The following is an 18,493-nucleotide window of genomic DNA, read 5'->3' as shown; positions in this document are numbered from 1 at the left end:
CACTCTATCTGAACAAAAAATGGAAAAATGTCCTCAGGTGAGGATTAAAAAAAAAAAAAAGTGTGCCCTGCCCTATAGATAGGTTAGTAGATGTTATCTCTGATAATCTCTTATTATGGGCAGGGCCCCTAATTTGAATTCTTCTAGGTGGTTAGGGGTGGGGCAGAAGTTTCTCTTAAACCCAGAGAGTCTCAGTTGCCTCTAGCTCAAAATAATCCACATGCCACAGAGGCATGTCATGGGGTGACTCCTTCTGAATCCCTGATGTATAATTGCAAAACATCTGAAGGGAGAAGTACAAGATGTTGTCAGAGCATATTCAGGGTGGGGTAAAAATAGGTTTCCAGTTGTGAGTACACGAAACAGAGTTTATTCTTGTATTATTATTTATTAATTAGTACTTTCCATACGAACAACTGTAAACCTACTTTTGCCACACCCTGTATAGAAGGATCTGACCAAGTCTGGGGGTCATCAGAGTGTTCTCCTGAGGAAAAGACATTTGGGCTAAGCTCTAAAAGACATTCAAGAATTAACTTGATACATAATTATCTCTAATCTTTATTGAGCAGTTACCTAAGTCAGGCTTCACTTGTTGCATTAATTCTTTAATCCTCCCAACAACCCAGCCAGGTATTGTTATTTTCTTCATTTTACAGATGAATAAACTTGTAAGAACGAAGCGGTGCTGAGTAACCAGAAGAGGGCAGGTTTATTGAGGGAAAGACATGCCGAGCTACCTCTAAGGAGAAAATAGCAACCAGCTCGTCCAGACTAAGGATTTTTAAACTTAGGGCTGGGGTGGGTGGTCATTCAGCCGGAGTCATGGTCGTCCTTGATTGGTCGGGGCTGGGTTCTCCTGAAACTTGTTATTCTTGTCGAGGGACGAGGGACCATTTGCAGTGTTGGGTGGGTTAGGGTGGTTCCATCATTCCGTTCCTCCTGACTGGAGTGATGGGTTTGGTTTCCTGGAATGAGAGGCTTAGGGCAAGGTTAAACGATAAGAGACTTGGGGCATCAATATGAAAGTAAACGATTTAAGAGGTTTGGGGCAGTAATATGGAAGTTAGAGCTAACAAAACTGAAGGAAAATGATGGAATTCACATGTAGATCTTCAGCTCCAGGTCTCTTTACTCCAAGGCTGTGGAGGGGTGTGGTCTGGGAACGAAAGTTGCTGAGACTGCTGGGGTGCAGGGCGACGCTCTAGAACAGGGGTGGGGAAGGTCTGCCCGCGAAATCATTTGGTCTGGCCCTGCCAAGGCAACTGCAGGCAGGACTCAAAATTCAATAAATCTAGGAGCTTTAGTCGCAGCAACATAAATTTAGATTAAGTGAGTCATAATAATAATGTAAATTTTGAGGGACAAGCAAAGGGCATCCATTACGGGATAGACAGGACACATACAAGTACATGATGGGACAGACACATGCTTCTCGTCAGCTGCCAGGACCCGTCTGCCTGTATTGTGGTGACTCAGAGGACAGTCCGTGCCAGGTAGGCTGGGAGTGTACACGTTGCAGAAGTGTTAACACACTGTGGAGAAACTACAGTGATCTGGTGATGATGAGACGAGATGCGATGAGATGATTCCACTCTCCATGTTGATGACCTTGCCTCTGATGATTGACAGCGATGTTGTCAACTTCTTTGTTGACACAGACGATAACTCCAATTCAACCTCTATCCACATGTCTACGATCAACAATGCTCTCAAAAACTGAAAATCAGATAAAGGTTAGGGAAATTACAGTACACAGAAAAGACTTCAAGAGTCAATATGTTCCAAATCCAAAGTGCAGGATTAGAACACCAATCAAAGCAAAATAATCGTGTCACTGGTGACACACACACTGGATAGTTACTAAAACTTAAGTTAATGTGACATCCTACAAATGGCAAAGAAAAGAAAATTTGATGCAGAGTGTCAATCTTTCCAAGAGAAATAGACAAATGATTATATTTTTGTTGAAGTCAAAGGCAAACGTATGTGCCTAGTTTGTGACGATGAGTTAGCAGTGATGGAAAAAGCCAATCTGGAGCATCATTACAGCTCGAAACATGCTAAACTCAATGAGTTGGGAGGCCCAATGCATCTGGATAAAATCAATGCTCTTCAGCAGAGTTTGGAATCATAAGCCACTGTCCCTAGGCCTCGTTGTAACAGAGACAACATTATACAGACAAGTTAAGTAGTGAGTGAGCTCATCCCAAAGAAGCTGAGGCCTCACGTAGAGGAGAGTCTGTCGAAGAGTGCGTGGTGGCTGCTGCGGAGTTGTTAGCACCAGACAGAGTAAAATTGTTTCAGTGTTAGTGTGTCTGAGAACCGTCTCAGATCGGATTACTGACTTAGCACAAGATACTGAAGGATTCTGCAGGAGACTTCCAATTTTCTCTCTGGCTTGTGACAAGTCAATGGAAATAACAAATACTGCCCAACTGGCCATTTTCGTTCATAAGATAACTGCAGAGTTTGACACACGAGAGGAACTGCTGTCACTGGAAGCCATGCATGACACAACCAGAGGTGAGGACTTGTTTGAGAGACTTGTTTTATCAATGAAAAAACTTGAGCTGCCCAGCTGGTGTGGCTCAGTGTTTGAGCATCGACCCATGCACCAAGAGGTCTCCAGTTTGATTCCCAGTCAGGGCACACGCCCAGGTTGGGGGCCAATCCCCAATGGGGGGCATGCAGGAGGTGGCCAGTCAATGTTCTTTCTCATTGATGTTTTTATCTCTCCCTCTTTTTTCCTTTCTATCTAAAATTAATAAAGAAAAATAAAGGAGAAAAAAAAACTTGAGCTAACATTTGAAAAGTTAAGTGGCCTTACTACAGATGGAGTTCCAGCCATGGTTGGCTCACAAAAAGAAAGAACCGAATCATCTTATAGTCTTAATCCAAGTGATTTAATTCTATGCCACTGCATCATACACCAAGAAAGCCTCTGTGCACAGCCTTTGCAGCTCAACAGTGTGATGTCAACAGTAGTGTCATGCATAAATTTTGTCAAAAGCAGAGGGTTTGACAGCCACCAGTTTAAGGAGTTACTGAACGATCTTGACTCTGAGCACGGTAATGTTGTTTATCACTGTGAAATGTGGTGACTGAGTCTCAGGAACATGCTCATGAGGTTTTACAAACTGCAGGATGAAGTCAAGTAGTTCATGGAGATGAAGGGAAAACATGTGAGGGAACTCAATTATAGCAAGTGGCTGTGTGATTTAGTGTTCATTGTGGACATGACCAAGTACCTCTCAGAGCTAAACATCAAGCTGCAGAGCCCCAACCTGCTTCTCAGCTCCCTGCTTTCAAACATGAAATCATGTGAAGCTCAATTAAGACTGTGGAAAGTGTAATTCAAAAGGAATAACACGGTGCACTCTGGAAGGACAGAAGCCTTCTAGGACACTTGAATATGCTGATGAGTGTGTGAAACTAACTGAGGCATTTAATGAAAGATTCAAGAATATGAAAAGAAAACAAATAGAATTGAACATCTTTGCTACACCGTTCAGTGTGGAACCAGCTGATGTGCCTGATGACCTCCAACACGAAACTATTCAGCTGAAAGGCGATGATGAGCTGAAAGCTAGGTACAACCTCCCACTGCTTGAGTTCTATAAATGTACATAAGCAATGATGAACTTCCCACTTTGAGGAGATGTGCCTTGAATATGCATGTGTCCAGAACAACGAACTGCTGCGAGGAGTTCATTTCAAAACTTACCATCGCAAAGAGTGGACCGCGCTCCAGACTGACTAATGCAAACCTAGGAAAGCAGTTGTGAGTAGCAACATCATCAGTACCAGCTGACATCACAGCCTCACCAGAGAGAAGCAGTTCCAGCCATCACATTGGGGGTGAGTTAATTAAGTGTTTGACCAAATATAGCAGGCTGATTTTTAAGTTGATAATTTTATATGGCCCACAAATGATGTTATAAATATCCAAATGGCCCTTGTCAGAAAAAAAGATTCCCCACCCCTGGTCTAGGTGAAGCTGGCAAAGTAAGAGAGAGTCACATCACATACGTGTAATCGTTTATGAGAGTCATGCCAAAAATTGTCACGTTTTGCCTAAGGCCAGGAGGAAATATCTCACACCGGGGCACACGTGATCATATTCACGTTTCAGGAAGATCACCCAGGCTGCTGTGTGGAAACTGGATTAGAAAGAGGGGGACGAGCTGTACAGAGAGAGACCAGGCAGTAGCCCAGACATAACATAATGGTGACCAAGACTGGCCTTACCCGAGGAGAAGTAGAGGAGAACACAGATACAAGTGTCTGGGGGAAGCCAGCACTTCCAAGTAATTTTTTTTTCCTTTATTGATTTTCGAGAGAGAGAAAATAAGAGGCAGACAGAGACAGAAACATTGATGAAAGCGAACATCAATTGGCTGCCTCCTGCATGACCCCCACTGGGGATCGGGCCCGCAACCTGGGTATGGGTCCTGACTGGGAATCAAACTGGTGACCTCTTGGTGCATAGGTCGACGCTCAACCACTGAGCCACACCAGCCAGACAACTTCCAAGTAATTTAAAAGAAAGATTCAAGCCCTGTGAAGCAATGTTGTGAAATATGCTAATTACCAATTATTTGTATCCAGTCCTTTATAGGAAGTTTGGATGTTCTTAAACTGATTCCCATAAACATTAAAACAAAGCAGGCAGATTATGTGTTGTGGAATCGTGCACCTGAGACCTATATAATTTTGTTAACCAGAGTCACCCCAATAAATTCAACAAAAAGGGAAAAAAAGCCATAGTATGGATTGTATTAAAATATTCTGTAATTCGCCCTGGCTGGTGTAGCTCAGTTGGTTGGAACATCATCCTGTACACCAAAAGGTTTCAGGTTCAATACTTGGTCAAGGCACGGACCCAGGTTGTGGGTTTGAGTACTAGAAGGGCAACCGATTGATGTTTCTCTCTCTCTCTCTCTCTCTGAAATCAATAAGCATGTCCTCGAGTGAGAATTTTTTTAAATTCTATAATGTATTCATCCAATTGAAAACCATGTCACCTGACACCTCTGTCACCACGTGATCCACCCTCTCAGCCCCTTCTGGCCTTGGAACCATCACATTCCTGAGGGGCTGCTGGTGGCCAGGGCGCCCAGGGCAGGGCCTTCCCTGCTAGGGTCTGTCAGACACCCACTTTGTGCTAGGAAATGCCCCATTTGCCAACTCTAAATATGTGCCCACGTCTTCACAGCTTCTCCAGGTTTGGCTCCCAGATTATTTTTTGCTCGATGGCTGGAATGGAGTTCTGGTGAATAGGTTCTCTCCAGCCAGGAGGACAAGCTGGGCTTCTAAAGACAGATGTGTGGCTCCGTGTGGAGAGCATGCTTTGGGCGTGAGCATCTTTGGCAGAATGGTGTGGAAAATGTGAAGCCTGGGTTTTTTTCTCTATCTGTGGATTTCTGGGGTTACCAAATTGAAGGGGAGCAGAGAGGGCTCGGCTATGGAGGAGGCAGAAATGAGCCGAATGGGAGATAATTTTCCCAGTACCTGATGAAGTTTATTTAAGACACAGATGACACGACTTTTGTTCTAAGAAAAGGACATCGCAGACTGTCAGTACTGGAGAAAGATCCCTGTCAGATGGGAGGTGGGATTATCCGTAGCTTCTATTTGTAGAGTGCTACCGATCTCATGAGGTATCTGACTGATCGTCAGATTTCTAATTTTTATATTCTGTTCAAGTTCAGATATGTCTATGGAAGGCAGAAAAATACAGGCTAAAAAAAGTCAGGCCTGTCCTTCTGGGTTCCCAGGAAACTGCCAGACTTCCTCTCTGAAACTACTTTAATGCTGTTTCCTCCTGGACGTGTGTTCAGCGCCACCTTGTGGGTATATTTGGAACTGCACCTCCCCAAGCTTCTCGGGGATCAGAGAACCATCTACTGTAACCCTTACCCAGCTGAGAAGGTGGGAAGGGGCTGCCACACCCCCTGGTCCCCTGAAGTAAAAAAGCAGATTCTAGACTTGCCCAAAGGAGGACCAACACAACAGAAAGACGATGATGAGAATGTTAATCTTCCCTGCTCCTGTGCCATGCTTCAGGTCACCTACAACTGCCATAGCCCATAAAGCTCTTCACTGCAAATGGGGATGGGACAAGGCCTGCATTGCATCTCCAGTCAGGTGCTTTTGTAAGAATAAAGTTCCGAGACCATTTTCTTTTTCTTTTCTTTTTCCAGAGGGAGCAAGAGAATGGAAAGTAAGGTTGGCAGCAGCTCCTTCCTGCTTGGGAAGTGCTGGCACTTGCTGCTCCTCTGCTCTGTGGTTGTGGAGCTGGAGGGTGCTCTTGGCACAGAAGTGAGCTGCTAACTGCAGCTTGTTCTCAGAGTAAAGAGAAGCCCAGAAACAGCTAGGGCACCAAGGTGCCACCCTGGGCTTGCACCTGGCATGGTGAGTGGCCCTTGGCAACCAGCTCCTGCAGGCTGTACAGGAACAGCACATGGCAGATTGTGCTGGGTGTGCAGAGAACAGAAGCCCCGGTGCCTCACAGCCCCGCTTTTCAGTGTGCCCTCCTTCACGTACCAGCTGTGTGACCTTGGCCATGTGCCTATGACAGTCAGTCTTCTAGTCTCTAAATTGGGGATAATACTAGGACCTGCCTCATGAGATTCTTGGAGGATTAAATGAGATATAGCCCCGGGCCTTGCTGTTGGCCGACTCCTAACTGGGCCGTGTGAGTCAGCAAAAGGGCTAAAGTTCCCTGAGCCCTCTTAACATCTGATAGGAAGAACTGCTCGTGGCTGTGGTGAGGGAAGTGATAGAAGCAGTAGTGGGTCAAGGGTATCTGTTCTATCAAAAAACCTAAACTAGGTCATTGTCTCTGAAGTAGGACATGAACTGTTGCGAGACGGAAAGAGCGGTGCGGTCGCAGAACTGAAACGTGCCACGTGTGCAAGGCCAGGGCCCAGGCTCCGTGTGCCCGGGCTCCCCACCCTCCTGCAGGCAGTGGTGGGGTGAGGAGGCAGTGGTGGGGGGGCAGCAGGGGGTAGGGAGGCAGTGGGGGAACAGGAGGGCAGTGGGGAGTGGGGGGTTGGGGCAGCGGTGGGGTGGCCTCTGGGTGATGAGTGGCTCTGACACGCTCCCCAGGGGTCCCCTTTGAGACAGAAGTCAGCAGAACCACCATGTGAGGTCTGACAGGTGGGTAGAGTGCATGCTGGTCAGCCAGCAGGGTGAATGTGGCTCTTCCAAAAGTCACTTGAGGGACACAGGATTTAGCAGCAAAACCTGAAGACAGCCCTTTGTCATTTCTGTCCATGTTCTAAGCTCTGGAGGGTGTGTCTAGTGTTTCTAGAAGTTGCCATCACCTCACAAGCGAAGGAAATACACATTTATCGAGCACCTACCATGCCCCAGGCACTGTGCTGGGGAGTTTAGACATGTAATCCTCTCAGCAGCCCTGTGAAACAGGACCATTGCACCCATTGTACAGGTGAGGAAACTGAAGTACAGTGGAGTGGCTAGTAGCAGTGTCGCCTCTTTGCGCCCCACAGCAGCAGGCGCTGTGCCGTGGACTCGGGAAGAGCTTCGTGAGTGCCTGCTAAGTCCACAGTGGAAGGATCTGCGTGCCAAGGGGCGTTCAGATACACGGGCAGATGCTCCGGCGGGGTTCTGAAAGACCAGCTCTGTAGAGCAGCGGCTGGCAAGTCATCAATTCAGAATCCACTGTCCTCTGGCCAGTGGCCTGTTGGCCTGCAGCCAGCTGAGTACAAGGGCTGACTTGATCAGCTTTGGCCCTTTTATTTTAGGCAACCCACCTTCCAAAGAGGTGCCGGCTGGGAACTACCCATTCATAGTCACCTCCGATGACGGACGGAAGGTTCCTGTGGTCCAGGCCTATGCTTTTGGCAAATACTTAGGCTATTTGAAGGTTGAGTTTGATGCAAAAGGAAATGTCATCACCTCACATGGAAATCCCATTCTTCTCAACAGCAGCATTCCTGAAGGTACGTGAAATTCAGGGCAATGTTCCACTAATCCCAAAATTAGGTGGCTGATTTTTTTCCTCCCTTTTTTTGTGAATATGTCAGGACAAGACTATAATACTTTTGAAGAATTGGGCTTCTCCCTGAGTTTATCATTTTCAGGGATAAAGAGATTTAAAACACACCCATTTGCCACAAGTTTCCATTCACTTCTCAAGTCCTTTTAGCCTCAGACACTGTCCCTGCCTCTTGTGCCTTTCCAGCTTTGCCCTGGCATGGGCAAGGGGTTCGAATGGGCCGAGCAGGGCTCCAACCCTGGCCCACCCCCAGCGGCAGTGCCTGGGGCGCATCGCCGAGTCCGTGTGCTTCAGTTTCTGTATTTGTCAAATGAGGGAGTGTCTTTCTGCCTTTTTGGTCTGGGACTGGGAGTAAAAATACATTTTATGTCATCCATTTTCACATAGTAAACATGAACACACTCCTACATGTCTCTTCACCTGCCATTCACTGCTTAGCATGATCCGATTAGGGAGGATGGGCGGTGAGGGGCCACAGTGCCCTGAGGGGTGATGGTCACAACACAGATCTCTCAATAGCCAGAGGGCAGGGCTGGCACCACACAGACAGCAGAACCTCAGCAGGCCCTTTGTACTTGCCCTTGGGCCTTTCATTGCCCACCAGCACTACCAGTGCTATCCCAGGTGGGCCAACAGGTACTCATACAGATGTGATGAATTGATGTTCAGATACTCGGCATGTCTTCAAGTTAAGATTCATTCCAGAATAGAGGCTCCTCAGGAAAGTTCCTTGTCCAAACCAAACTGTCCATAAATACAGTAAAGAAATGTATACTTACACAGATAGTTTGATTCCTTCTTCGACATTTAGGCCAATGTGAGATTGACTGTAACGACAGACTGATTATTTGGTCATTTATTTATTTATTTTGCTTTCTTCTAGATCCAAACATAAAAGCAGACATTAACAAATGGCGGGTAAAGTTAGATAACTATTCTTCCCAGGAACTGGGGAAGACAATTGTCTACCTGAACGGCTCCTCTCAGTCATGCCGCTTCAGAGAATGCAACATGGGCAACCTGATCTGTGATGCTATGGTGAGTGGTGCACAGGATGCGGGGCCTGGGCCCGGGGAGGGGCAGCAGGGGAAGGAACAAGGGAGGAAAGAGAAGATGCAAGGAGTACCGCCTGATAGTTATAGAATCAAGCATGTAAAGAAAAGTAGTGCCCAGACAAAAGCTTGGCATGGATTCATACTGAGCACCTCGGGAAGGTGCATGAATTAGACCAGCTGACCATCACTTTGATTTGCAGAAAATGAAGCCTTTATTGTAAGGTGTTCATTTGGGGATGTCTGAATTTGGGGTATTGCTTTTCCTGTAAGATGATCTGAACACACAAACTCTACTCCTCTGAAGATGTAGGCATAGTAGATAAAACACAACTGCTCGGGCCTAACTTGGCCAGACTGTATTTCCCTGGTCTGCCCTCTAGCTCCAGAGAACTAGGCCTCCTGTGAATGGAAACTTTGTCACAAGCTGAGAGTGACAACACAAGTTATAGTGATAATAATAAGTCCTGTGGCTGAGCAAGATCACCCATGAAAAGCACCCTCTGTCCACCTGTCTGTGGGCAGACTGCTATGGCAGCCCTCTGGGGCTATGTTGAGCCAAGGTCTCCCAGATCAGACTCAAAGTCCACACCCAGGGGGTCATTTCTTGGCCTGCGCTCTGCTCGGGGCCTGGGACATAGCCACACTCAATAAGTGAATGACAATGTTCATGCTTCCCAAGGTAAGACCAATGCTGCAAGAGAAGTAGCTACAGGTCCCAAAGGAAACACCCCAGGCTGCAAGGAGTGTTTATCTCTCCATTAGAGACTGGGGCAGGTGTAAGAAAACTTTTAGTTTTGCACTATTTTTTTTTTTCAAATAAGAATGTATTCATTTTATTTCTTATAACTAAACATATATTTTGTAAAAGAAAGGTAAGAATGCAACCAATTCTCTCCAGTTTTGGGGGGCTGTCTCTGGGCCTTCCAAATTGCAGGAGCAGCCAGTCTGCTTGGAGACCCCATCCATACACAGAGCCGGTTTTTGCTGAGGCCCGCTGAGGCACGGGGTCTTAGGAGAAGGGGCTCAGAGCATGGGACTAATCACCATATCTCATTTTTGCTGCTTAGAGTATAAAACTCATTCTAATTGAACTTGAGAGATCTCGGGACACAGGAGCAGGGCAGAGCAACTTTACTTCCTCATTAGAGCCAACCAAATTCCTGAAGCTGATCCTAAGGAAGAAGACCCAGAGTAACTAATGTAAATTCATGTTACTGTTTCAGATTAACAACAACCTTAAACACTTGGATGAAATGTCCTGGAACCACGTGTCCATGTGCATTTTAAATGGCGGTGGCATTCGGTCTCCCATTGACGAGGGAAACAACGGTATGCTCCCAGGCTCAGGGTCCTCGCTCAGCGTTCTGACCGTGTCCACGGGCAGCCTCTGCGGAACTCTGCTGCCAGCCACGTACCCAGTGTCAGTCCCTTCGGCTTGAGTTAACTGCTACTCAAGTCAGGGCCTAGCCCAGAGGGCACACACATAAACTTCTGACTCACAAAGTTAAATAGGAATTGTTGCTGGTTGATGCAAAATATTGACAGCCTCTACCATGATATCTAGAAAGAGAAAGTCAAAATCGTCTTCTGTGCCGGAAAACGTACCACTGGATTAAATTCTTTTAGTGCATTTACAGAAACCCAGGATTATATTATATGCTGAAATAAACCAACTAGACTGCCACTCAGGACACCCCGGCTGTCCTCCCTGATATACAGTCAAAACCAGTCCGTTTTGGTGTAACTGGCTGGGTACAAGGTCATCTTGTTGTTTCCATCAGGGAGAGGGCGCAGGAAAATACTGCCTGTCTGGAGGACCTAAGCAATGCTTAACACTCACTGAAATCCAGCCTCGAGTCAGGAGATCCAGGGCAAACACAGGTGACTTGGGAGCCGCAGCCCTTTATATGCTCCTGCCATCTTGCTCAGTAGTGGAGGGCACCGCCAAAGGCCCCTTGAATCTATTCCCTCCCTAAGTGTCAGCAACCATGGAGACACGGCTCCCGCCTGCCACGGCCCCTCATCCCCCTCACCTCCTCTGCCAGTCCTAAGGAAAACTGGCCTGGGAGTAAGCTTGTTCTCAAGGTATTTCCCTTCTTGCCTCATCTGTGACTACCCTCAGGCACGATTACGTGGGAGAGCCTGGCTGCTGTGTTACCCTTTGGAGGCACCTTTGACCTGGTTACATTAAAAGGCTCCACCCTGAAGAAGGCCTTTGAACATAGTGTGCACCGCTACGGCCAGTCCACCGGAGAGTTCCTGCAGGTGGGCGGTAAGTCACGCTCCCAGGTGAGGTGGGATTTTCTGCTGGTTGGCTTAGCTCTCTCTTCACCAAGACCGCTGTGACCAGGCTTGTTCAGCTTTTCCACACGCCAACGCTAGTGCATAGTCTTTCAATGGACATGGACTCCTGGACCACTAAGTTCTGCTCAGTGGCAAAGCCCCCAGGCCCTGGCAATGAGCAGTGTTTGGATGTCAGATGGGCCCTGGACAGGAGCTGGCCCTCCAAACTCCAAGCAGGTCAGCTGCCTTGAAGTTGTTTCTATTAAAATCGTGGTTGTTTAAACCTTCAATACCCTCTGTAAGATCAAAACACCCCTCCTGTGTTCTAGCCACAGCCGCCTGGAACCATGCCGAGGTTCCAAAGGCGTGCAGTGTCCAATCGGCTGTTAACGCGGATGATTTCTGGGAGGGACAGCCTACTGCGTAGACACACGCGATTACTGAAGCAAAGGGGTTCAAATTGGGCAGAACATTTGTTCTGGTAGGACTCCAGCACTGGGCTCACCCTACAGTGGTTCTGGTTCCCCTGCGACTTAGGCGAGTCCTCAGCCCCTCTGAATGCAGAGAGCCTGCCGTGGTCGTCTCACAACTTCCAGTGAAAAATCAGAAGAAAATAAATGCTTCAGAAATTGTCAAGGACTTCTGAATGCTTTTGTCAGTAATTCCACGGTCCAGTGAATTAACCTTTACATCAATAGTCTAATTTGACCCTAAAACCACATTCTGGCCTCGTTTTTTTGTTTTGTTTTTTGTTTTTTACTATAGCTGGTGGGCCCCTACTCAGTGGGTGTGATTGCTCTGTGGAGTCCTCCCTCTGCAGAACACTGTTGGGGTTGAGGGGCTACAGAGGGTGGTGGGACCTGGGCCTGCTGCCTGTGGGGTAACACACACGCTCTACATTTTTCCAGGAGAAAGTGGAGGAACCAGCAGGTTTTGATGCTCCAGCATGGTGCTGGGCAGTTGTATGTTTTGTGCAAGTCGCCCAAGTCCATAGTATACCATTTTGTAGTCTTTCTTCAAAATCGCAGCTAATGTCCTGCACCCTCTTATTTATTTCTCATTTTCGGAAGCCGCTGAACCGGGTGGCTGGACCAACTCATCGGGGATTTTTAAAAAATGTGGCTTCTCCCCACAGAGTCACTCCTCGCCTGTTCCAAGCCCCAGCCAATCTTTCTCCCAGCAGTTCTCAGACCTTCCGGAAGGCCTCCGCCTCACCAGGGCGGGGCAGCTGCAGTGTCACCTCCCTCCCTTGCTGAAATGTCACACAAGCTCAAAATGAAAACCAAGCCCAGTGCCCCAATTCCCGGTTTTGGCAAAAATCTTTTTCTTAGAAAACAGGACGTTCCCTTTGGATCCAGTGAAAACATACAGACTCATTTCTTTTCTAGGAATTCATGTGGTGTATGATCTTTCCCGAAAACCTGGGGACAGAGTGGTCAAACTAGATGTTCTTTGCACCCGGTGTCGAGTGCCCAGTTATGAGCCTCTCAGAACAGATGAGGAATATAAGGTGATCCTCCCGAGCTTCCTGGTCAGTGGTGGAGATGGCTACCAGATGATAAGAGAAGAAGCATTACAACATAACTCAGGTCAGCACAAGTGCCTGTTGCTCTCCGTGTCCCAAAGGTTCGCAAGAACAACAGTACTGGTGCGAAGACGGGAGCTCCTGGCGCCCGTGGCCGGCTCCCGCGCTGTCTGTGGGAATGCAGCAGACCGCACTGGGGGGTGAACACGTGCCTGTCCCTTCCCAACACACATTTCCAGCCATCCAAGCCCAGGGAAAATGCATTTTTAAATCAAAAATGTTTTAACACTCTTTTATGTACACATAAGCAGCTACTTAAACTGTGAAAAATGAGTTTTGCACTTACAGAAAAGAAAACATACCTCGAGAACTGTAGGTTGGACATGAAAAATCATCAGAGTAAATTATCTCAACTTTCTAAAAGGGGTTCATGGGATATGACTCCGCCCTTTCAACACAATGAGTAGCTGGAGCAAGTTATGGGAACCACACTTGATCCAGTATATATTTTTGTCCACTTTTAGGGCCATTAGACACCAGCCTTTTAAAAGGCCTTTTGAGAATCACATCCTGTGCATGAAGCCCACTGAGAAAATATACTACCCCTTCCTCTTCTCCTGGGCAGAAATCAGTGTCCATGCAAGACACATGCATAGCTTCCCTGAATCTTTAGGATGGAGCTCAGCCAGCTTCCTCCTCAGCCTTACCACGGTAGACCGGCCATTCTAGCTGCTTGTTCCAAGGAGCATGACAGCAGAGTCAAGGCAAAGGAGGCAGCCCTTCCTGGGGAAAAAGGCACCAGCTACTTCTGTCCATTCCATGACACAAGCTTTAAAATGTGTTCCCTTTAGCCCACAGCCATCAACTCCCCACGAAACAAAGAGGCTGATGGCTGTGCAGCACTAAGCGCAGACTGATGGGTGTTGGAGAGAAGGGACTCACACAGAACCTGAGGAAGCCTTGGCCCTAGGGGTTCTCAACGCTGACTATACATTAGAATCACTGGGGGAGCATTTTAAATTAAATACCAATACCATGGCCCCAACTTTTTAAAAAATTTGTTTTTATTGATTTTCTAGAGAGAGAGGAAAAGACAGAGAAATAGAAACATACATGTGAGAAAGAAACATCTATTGGCTGCCACCTGCACACTGGGGTCCGAGCCCGAAACCCAGGCATATACCTTGATGGGGAATCAAAATGGGACCTCTCAGTTCATGGGATAATGCTCAGTCCACTGAACCACACCAGCTGGGCTTGGCCCCAACTTTTAAGAGATTCTAATTTAATTAGGTTGGGAGAAAAGTCTCTTCCACTGATTCTAATGTATCCCCAGAGGTGAGAACCACAGAGGAGTTCTTTATTCAAGTATTAGAGTGATTTTTAAATTGAGATTTTACTGACATATAACATTAGTTTCAGATGTACAACATAATAATTTGATCTGTGTATACTCTGTGAAATCACCACAATAAGTCTAGTTAACATGCATCCCCACTCAGTTACAAAAAAATATTTTTCTTGTAATGAGGATTTTTAAGATCTACTCTTGTAGCAATGCAGTAGAGTCACCATACTGTACCTGACATTCCCAAGACTTATTTTATCACTGGAAGCTTGTTCCTTTTGATCTCTTTCACTCATTTCTCCCAACCCCTCACCCCCTTGCCTCTGACAACCACCAATCTGTTCTCAGTATCTGTTAGGTTGGTTCTGTTGTTGTTGAATTCTACATATAAGTGAAATTATACAGTATTTTTCTTTTTTCACTTATTTAACACAGCATAATGCCCTCAAGATCCATCTGTGTTGTCCCAAATAGCATGATTTTATTTTGATTTTTATGGCTAGATAGTGCATATACGCAGAGTGAGGCAAAAGTAGGTTTGTAGTTGTGAGTATGCTTTGAAACAGTTTGTCCTTGTATTATTACTTATTATTGTATTATTGTGCATACAAACAACTATAAACCTTCTTTTGTTCCACCCTGTATATACACATGTCACAATTTCTTTATCCATTCATCCATTGATGGATACTTAGGTTACTTCTTTATCTTGACGATTGCAAATGATGCTGCAATGTACATGGAGGTGCATATTTTTCTAATTAGTGTTTTCACTTTTTTGGATAAGTACTCAAAGTGGAATTGCTGGACCATATGGTAGTTCCATTTTTAATTTTTTGAAGAACCTCCATAAGATTTTCCATAGGGGTTTGCCAGTTTATATTCCTACCAATAATGCTACAAGGCTCCCCTTTTCCACATCCTCACCAACACTTACTTCTTGTCTTTTTTTTTTAATCCTCACCCAAGGACATTTTTCCATATTTTGTTCAGATAGAGTGGGAGGGGGAGAGAGAGAGAGAGAGAAACATCGATGTGAAAGGGACACATTGAGTGGTTTTCACCCGCAGGACCCAATCCGGGCTGGGGACATGCCCTTAGTGGGAACCGAACCCAAGTCTCTCTGGACCGAAAGCCAACGCTCTAACCGCTGAGCCAAACCGGCCAGGGCACTTCTTGTCTTTTTGATGATAGCCATTCTAATAGGTGTGAGGTGATATCTCATTGTAGTTTTTTTTTTTTTTATTTCTTTGCATTTCTGTAATAATTAGTGATGTTGAGCATCTTTTCTTGTGCCTGTTCTGTGCATATTCTTTGGGAAAATGTCTATTCAAATCGCCGCCCAATCTTAATCAGATTTTTTCTACTGAGTTGTTTGAGTTCTATATATATTTTTACTATTAACCCCTTATGAGATATATGATTTAGAGAGTAGTATTTTTAAAATAAAATGTTGTCAGGTTCCTATGGGATTGTTGCAATAGGCAATTAGTATTTCTTTATCAGCTCTCCTCTTTTGGAAATGAAGTCTTCATTGCCTCTCCAGCAACTATGTGAAAATGATCCTGGAGCAGATAAGCAACAGGAAGCCACTGTATGTCTCAACTAATTTCTTTTAACTCAGTTCCCTAAGGCCCTTGTTCTGGAATGATTTAAAGGCAATGATGTCAACAATTTCTTTCTTGAGTCATCTCAAGCTGAGGCGACTCTGTCCTGTAGTTATCTAGTATTGAACAATGGGCACCTTCATGCCTAGAACACGCAAAAGCAACCAAATTCTTTGCACTTATGATCACCACTCCTCTTCTGTTACACTTTATCTCTGCTGATGAAAGGAATATCTTCCCAATCAAAATTACAAATGACTCTAGAAAAATACATTGAGCACCCCCTCTCTTACTGTTAATTGATATATTTTCTGTAATTAAAATAATGTCCATATTTTTCTAGGTGACCAGGATATCAACGTGGTTTCTCGCTATATCTCAAAAATGAAAGTAATTTATACACCAGTTGAAGGTCGGATCACGTTTTCTGCAGGAAGTTGCTACCGTGGAAACTTTTCTCTAATATTTCTCTCAATTTTGGCAACTATCATTGTTTTGTACCAATAGCCAAAAACTCTCCTTTGCCATCAATGTGTGAACCTGCATTTTTTTTCTCAGATGAGATGCAAGCCTGCCTTTTAGGAACTTCTTTGTAAAGGCACAGACCATCCTCACAGGCTCCTGGAAGCTGAGCTTGGAGGACCCCAAGTGAAGACACCGACATCATCACTCAGGATCGACAACTTAGTGAACACACAGGACAAGAATTTAAAATGAGCCCTAAGAGAGGAAGGCCAACCATCTTTAGTTTACATATGCACATTTTAAACTGTTCAGAATGATACTTAATGGTCTCCTCTCTTCATAATTATCAATAGCCCCAAGCTCACGATGACAAGTCTCTGCTGTATACCTGGTCTCTATTTTTTTCCTCTTTAGCTCCTGCTGTTGTAGCAAGTTTAATGGACTAAACACAGGGTGGTCTTCTTTCTTGTGCCACCTGTGTTCTTTTGATGAGTCAAGAAACAAATGACACAGCAGATAATGGGACAGGCCACATCAAGGGGCAAGGAGAAAGGGACGGGAAGGACAGGGCACCCAGGACCAATTTTCATCATAGAAGAGAAAGAGCTAAAGAACATAGATTTGTTAAATAGATATTTCCTTAGAGTAGCAGCACAGTGCCTGACACATGGCATCTACTGTTAATAATGTATGATATCCCATTAGTTCTGCTCTATGATCTTTCCTTTCTTCTTAACTTTAAGGTGTCATGAGAAGAGAGCCTTCTAAAACAAGGTGTAATTTAAACCTGCACCTGTCCCTCCCCAGCAGGTGCCAGCACTGTGCTTATTCTAGTGGCACCACAAACACACACACACACACACTCCCTCCCCCAGTTATGGAAAACCGAGAGGGGAGACAAGGGTTGATTTTTAAAAACAGTGTACAACAGAAGTTTGAAGTCAGCTCTGCCTCCAAATCTGAACAATCGCTAAATCATTCTCAAGTCTAGATGTGAGAACTCCAACCTGGGAGTGAGCCCCTCTGAGTGGGTGCTCAGGGAATACCCAATGAAGAGATGATTTGTGCCCAAAGGGCAAATACTTGCTTAAGGTGGTTGTGGGAACATGTGAACCTGCTCAGCATTGCATGATCCAATGAGAAATGGAAACCTTCACCTTAAATAAATAGCACCTAAAACAGGAGCACCTACATTGACCACAAAATAAAACCAAACAGAAACTTGTGTGGACCACAGGGAGTATGGAAGGATTTTCTAGGGTGCTGCAATAGTCCATGTCTATGTCTGGTCATTGGTCACTCAGGCTAGTTCAGCACGTGAAATCCATTGAGCTGTACATTTGATATATACATATTTCCAAATATATGTATGCATAATAAAAACTTAAAATTTAAAAAACAGTGAGCAAATCACAGCTAGAGGTTTGGATAGGGAATATGTTTGTTTCTTAATGTTTACAAATATTAAGTACTCAATAAAAAATATACTTTTAAATTTCATAACCTCTGTATAAATTTTGCTGCAGTGAAATATCCTCAGTTCTATGTATATATGCATTAGCTATAAATAATGTCAATAAGATTGTAGAGAAAATTAGAGGTATATTTGGGGTATATTTTTTATGCTTGGCCTAGTAAAATAGGATAGATTCTAATGGAATGCAAACTTTAAAGGACATTTTTATATTTTCTAAATATGTGTGCATGTATTGTGTAGTCGTATAAGAAATTACCTCAAACACTGTGCAAATGCAGATTCCAAACCATAAAATTGAAGATATGCTCTTTGTCTTTGGCAGTTTTCTTCTCTCACATGAACACCTATAACCCAAGAAAATATGACTGAAGGAAAACTCTGACAATTTATCACTGATATCATTTCCCTTGAACATAGGCTACTTGCTGTCTGATAACCCTCCCTATCCATCCCTTCTCACCCCCAAAATGGAAAGAAAAATGTATGTAATTTTTAGGAAAGCGAGAAGAGTAAGTCAAGAATATTTTAAGTAAGACTACTAAGTTTTCTGGCTTTCATATACAGAATCTGATGTAGAAACTGTTTGGAGGGTGTTTCCTAAAAATAAAAATGTCCACCTGGCCGGTGTAGCTTAGTGGTTGAGCATCAACCCACGCACCAAGAGGTCACCAGTTTGATTCCTGGTCAGGGCACATGCCCAGGTTATG

General features: G+C 45.0%; 1 protein-coding gene across 1 annotated transcript in view; it reads left to right on the top strand.

Annotated features, from left to right (window-relative positions):
• The window catches only part of NT5E (5'-nucleotidase ecto), a 59,087-nt gene extending 41,002 nt beyond the window's left edge, over positions 1–18,085 (top strand). The window contains exons 4-9 of the mRNA XM_036248590.1: positions 7,773–7,970; positions 8,910–9,064; positions 10,305–10,410; positions 11,204–11,353; positions 12,753–12,953; positions 16,188–18,085. Of these exons, the coding sequence (XP_036104483.1) occupies positions 7,773–7,970; positions 8,910–9,064; positions 10,305–10,410; positions 11,204–11,353; positions 12,753–12,953; positions 16,188–16,351 (974 nt within the window). The 3' untranslated portion in view covers positions 16,352–18,085. The remainder of the gene's footprint in view (positions 1–7,772; positions 7,971–8,909; positions 9,065–10,304; positions 10,411–11,203; positions 11,354–12,752; positions 12,954–16,187) is intronic.
• The last annotated feature ends 408 nt before the right edge of the window (positions 18,086–18,493 follow it).

Source organism: Molossus molossus, unplaced genomic scaffold, assembly GCF_014108415.1.
Source record: "Molossus molossus isolate mMolMol1 unplaced genomic scaffold, mMolMol1.p scaffold_m16_p_8, whole genome shotgun sequence".
NCBI classification, from domain to species: Eukaryota; Metazoa; Chordata; class Mammalia; order Chiroptera; family Molossidae; genus Molossus; species Molossus molossus.
The sequence above is the reverse complement of the archived record's forward strand: the minus strand, read 5'-3'. Positions and strand labels throughout refer to the sequence as shown.